Source organism: Trachemys scripta, chromosome 9 (genome assembly GCF_013100865.1).
Source record: "Trachemys scripta elegans isolate TJP31775 chromosome 9, CAS_Tse_1.0, whole genome shotgun sequence".
Lineage (NCBI taxonomy): Eukaryota > Metazoa > Chordata > Testudines > Emydidae > Trachemys > Trachemys scripta.
The window spans coordinates 24029350-24033795 of record NC_048306.1 but is presented as its reverse complement, the minus strand read 5'-3'; the positions used below and the strand labels follow the sequence as shown (position 1 = coordinate 24033795).

Genomic DNA, 4446 nt, shown 5'->3' with positions numbered 1-4446 from the left:
GAAGGAAGAGACCATCCCCGTTTATAAATATTCAGTCTAAATCTACAGAAGTTTCATATTTCCCCCTACCAAAAGCAGGAGCCATATGTACAAATGCTAACATTTACGTGGAAGTGCCACCCCTCTAAACAACCAAATATAAGTCACTCTAAGCAATTAAGCGCCAGATCCCCATGCTAGTTCAGAACGGCCAACACCTTCACTTATGGACCATTTAATTCATTTCTCTGTCCTATATATTATAACATGTTTGAGTCCTTGTTTTGTATGCTAATGGGCAAACATCTCAAGTACCAAAAGTTCAGTTCACTCAGTAGGAATTCATTGCAGCGATGGTACACTGCTCTCCAGCTGCCAGATTCTCTGTTCAAAAGTTGCACAGTGATAACTGGGCAATCAGTGCCATCACCTTCAATGTATAGAATCTGAAGCCTTCCTCTGCACTTTGACATTCTGATCTTGGGTTACCAAAGGGGAATTTGTAAGTGTCCAGTGCAAACACCATCTCCTCATGAAATTGTGTGGATCAGTTAGTGTCACACTAGTATTTGAGACATTTAGCTTGTGAACTGTTCCCAACACACATGAAATGACTGAAGTGTGTAAGTGCACAAGAACAGTTTGCATCAGTGTGAACAGAAACAGCTCCCTTCAGACATGCTCTGATGAAGAAAAGCATGGAGCAAACATGCATATTTTTGCTGAGACCTGAAATTTGATCTGAAAAGGAAAAATTATTGCCCCTGCGATGCACCTTGTATAGATTTCACCTCTTTGCACATCTAGGAGAGAGACAGGATTTAGTTACCCTTCTTCCCTACCCAGTATGGGTCAGAAAATGTGTTCTATTAGTCATAGGACAATATTCAATTTTAAAGAGAACTCAAAGCATGAACTGGAATTCTGCTAAGTCAGATAGTTATTACCTAATCTTCAGTTATCAATCTTCTTGAAGTTCCAAGATAGGATTGTATCCTCTCCATTCTCACAAACTTCCTTTCCTCGTCTGCATTCCTCAGATGAATGAGTCTCTTCTCAGACTGGGCATTTTTTATTTATACTAAACAGCAGGATTAAATAAAATTCAGTAGCTGGATTTCTGTATCTTTCGAGCAACTGGCTCCTTGTATATCTCATTCTTAGAAATGATGAATGCTTCAGCTCTCTGGCTTTATCCCATAGCCTGCTTTTTTTTTTTTTTACAGTATGCAATATCTATAAATTGGAGATAAAGCCCACAAATTAACAGCAGCACTTATGGAAACTTCCAGTTCTGTGTTGTGCAGTCTCTGTTGATCCCTCATCACTGAGGTGTAAAGGTGAGAATCATCCAGCTGATAACAAAGTAGAAGAGGAAGATGGGATAAACAACAAGAGCTTTGCGATTTGGAGGCTGGCTGTCTGCCAGAAAGGCTGTGGATGCTGGTGACAAAGAGAGAACACACACTTGAAATGTGCACAAAGCTAAAAGATTTTCAAACTGAATCAGAAACCAGTAAATGCTTCTAAATTAGGGTCTCCTGTACATTTAAAGGTGACAGGAAAAGCTATAATAAAGGGAAGACTCCCACATTTTGTGCTAAAGACATTTCTCCCCCTCACTACTTGTATGTCTTCCTTTATCAGCTGGAAAGGAAACATTTGGAGGATGTTACATGCCAAGCGACATATTTTCAAAATAAGACTAGCAGAAATAGTGCAAAAATGTTTACATTACATAAGTGTTTTCCAGTGGTATTTAACATAGGCCAGGAAATAAAGTTCCCAGTACTCCTATGTTGGTGTAATATACTGTTTTTCTCTTCTTCAAAAGCAACATATTATAGCAACCCTTCCTCCGGGCAAGAAATGCTAACCGCAGAGCAAATGTGAGTCTGTCAACATGGCTATGACCAGGAGCATCAGCTGGGGCATGGGGAAGGGCTGAGAGTGCTGCTTCCACAAAACCTCACCAACTTGGGAGAACCCAAACCATGATCTCTTCTTGACCCATGTTACCAGCAGACTGCCTGGCAGACCCACCTTTCTTAACAGCAAAATCACTCAACTCTTTATTCTTTTGCATCCATGATACAGTTTTGTCGCTAAAACTTCCTTACCTAGGGTTGACCAGCCAAACATAGCCATCACTACAACAAGTCGCACAATGAAACTGACAGTCCCCGAGCTTGCTAGTAGTACCAGCCTGCACACGAGCATAGCCACTGTCAGAGGCAGGACACAGTAACCCAGGACACAAAGGCTCTGAAAAAAAGATCTAGAAGGGGGCAAAGGGAGATGGAGGAAGAAAGACACAAATTCCTTGTCTGAGTAACAAAAATGTTATTCCACACATTGGAGCATTTTCATTGCTGTTGTTCACATGTATACTCACATGGTTCCTCCAAGCAGTTTTGAGTTTAGTGTAATGACAACTGCTCCAAACCAGATGATAACAAAGACCTCAGCAAACTGGGGACCTCCATCTTCTTTACTGTCTGCTGACCCTCCCTGAAGCATCCTGAGGCAGAGAATAGAGCAAAATGCTAGATGAACACACGGCAGTAACTATATTTCATTTTTTATTTCTAACATCTGTATTAAGCCTAAGAGATGATGATTCTCAGGTAGGTTGGAGTCAAATTTCTCTTTGTTTATTATTTGAGTAGATAGCATGATCAGTTCTGTACAAAAGAGAAGAAGACAACTCCTGCCTCATGGAGTTTATAGTGCAAGTTAGACAGAAAAAAGGTACTTCAATAATACAACGATGGAGGCCATACAACAGTGGATGGTAAAAGGAAGGTCATATCTTAAAGTGGCATGGAGGGTTTGTTTATTTTTAAACAGATTTGGATGCACTGATTACTTTGAGAGATTATCAAGACATACATTAAGAAAGGTTTTGAATGAGACAGGACTGATGCACAAAGCTAAGGGAAGTCAGAAGGGCAGCATAGAAGAAGGTATGAAAGAGGTAGTAATGGACTTTGTCCCATAGATCAACAAGCACTTTTCAAAGGCAGGCTTTATTCCCATTTTACAAGTGACTTACCCAAGGAGAAACAATGAGTCAGTAGCGTTACAAGCAACAGAACTCAAGTCTCCTGATTTGGAGTCCTGAGCTCTATCCACTGAACCACAATATGAGGGACTAAAAGTGAGGCTTGGACAGATGAAACAAATGTGACCTAATTGAAAGGTATGCCATTTTAAAAAAAATCACTTCTCTAAAAGATTTTATCTACAACTGTTACATGTAATATCGAAAATTGCTACAACTGAAAGATGAGAAATTAGTTAATTTGCGCCGCCGTTTCTTTGTACAGTTGACAGTACTTTATGTCTAATCAATTTCTCCGTTTTGTTGATGTAGATCAGCGGTCGGCAACGTTCGGCACGCGGCTCGCCAGGATGAGCACCCTTGCGGGCCAGGCCAGTTTTATTTACCTGCTGACGCGGCAGGTTCAGCCGATCGCGGCCCCCACTGGCCGCGGTTCGTCGTCCCGGGCCAATGGGGGCTGTGGGAAGCAGCGCGGGTGAGGGATGTGCTGGCCGCGGCTTCCTGTCGCCCCCATTGGCCCGGGACAGCGAACCGCGGCCAGTGGGGACCGCGATCAGCCGAACCTGCCACGTCAGCAGGTAAATAAACTGGCCCGGCCCGCTAGGGTGCTTACCCTGGCGAGCCACGTGCCGAACGTTGCCGACCCCTGCCTTAGAGTATTGCTATATTAAACATGTATTCTGCAGTAGAACCCAGAAGGCCTAATACAGATTGGGGCCACATTGTGTTGTATGTCTAAGACAGACATAGTCCATGCCCTGAAAAAATTACAGCCAAGATGACAAGTTAGATGGATGGAGGAAGACAGTCAACTATATACAGTTTTTATGTACATGCACATTTATTTTACCATAGATAAAAAGTCAATTATCCCCGTGGTGGGTTTGTTTGTTTTTTCCAAAACACAACATTGGTCAGGTGAAAAGGGGAACAGTTGATAGCTATAGCTTCCAGACCATTAGTACAACTCATGGATGACTTAGTACTGCAGCTGTATATGTAAAAGGAAAAGTGATATAGTAACTAGGTTTTTTTAGAATAGTATCTTAACAGTTATGCCTTATGGACCATCAACTCATTGTTGCAAAAGTTGAGGATGGTGTTATTTTAACCAGTAGAATCAAAGCCTTGCTCTTGTTTTTTTCATAGCCCCATACAGATTCAAAACAGACTGCCTGTGGGATCTATAACTCAACCATGTTGTGCAAAGTGCAAATAGAAACTTATTCTAATATAAAGAAGAACAGGAGTACTTGTGGCACCTTAGAGACTAACAAATTTATTAGAGCATAAGCTTTCGTGGACTACAGCCCACTTCTTCGGATGCATATAGAATGGAACATATATTGAGGAGATATATATACACACATACAGAGAGCATAAACAGGTGGGAGTTGTCTTAC

The 4446-nt window shown here is 41.6% G+C and overlaps 1 protein-coding gene across 1 annotated transcript in view; it reads right to left on the bottom strand.

Annotated features, from left to right (window-relative positions):
- Positions 1-1131: 1131 nt before the first annotated feature.
- YIPF6 (Yip1 domain family member 6) overlaps positions 1132-4446 on the bottom strand; it is an 11639-nt gene continuing 8324 nt past the window's right edge. The window contains exons 5-7 of the mRNA XM_034781535.1: positions 2375-2500; positions 2100-2257; positions 1132-1422 (exon numbers count right to left, since the gene is read on the bottom strand). Of these exons, the coding sequence (XP_034637426.1) occupies positions 1304-1422; positions 2100-2257; positions 2375-2500 (403 nt within the window). The 3' untranslated portion in view covers positions 1132-1303. The remainder of the gene's footprint in view (positions 1423-2099; positions 2258-2374; positions 2501-4446) is intronic.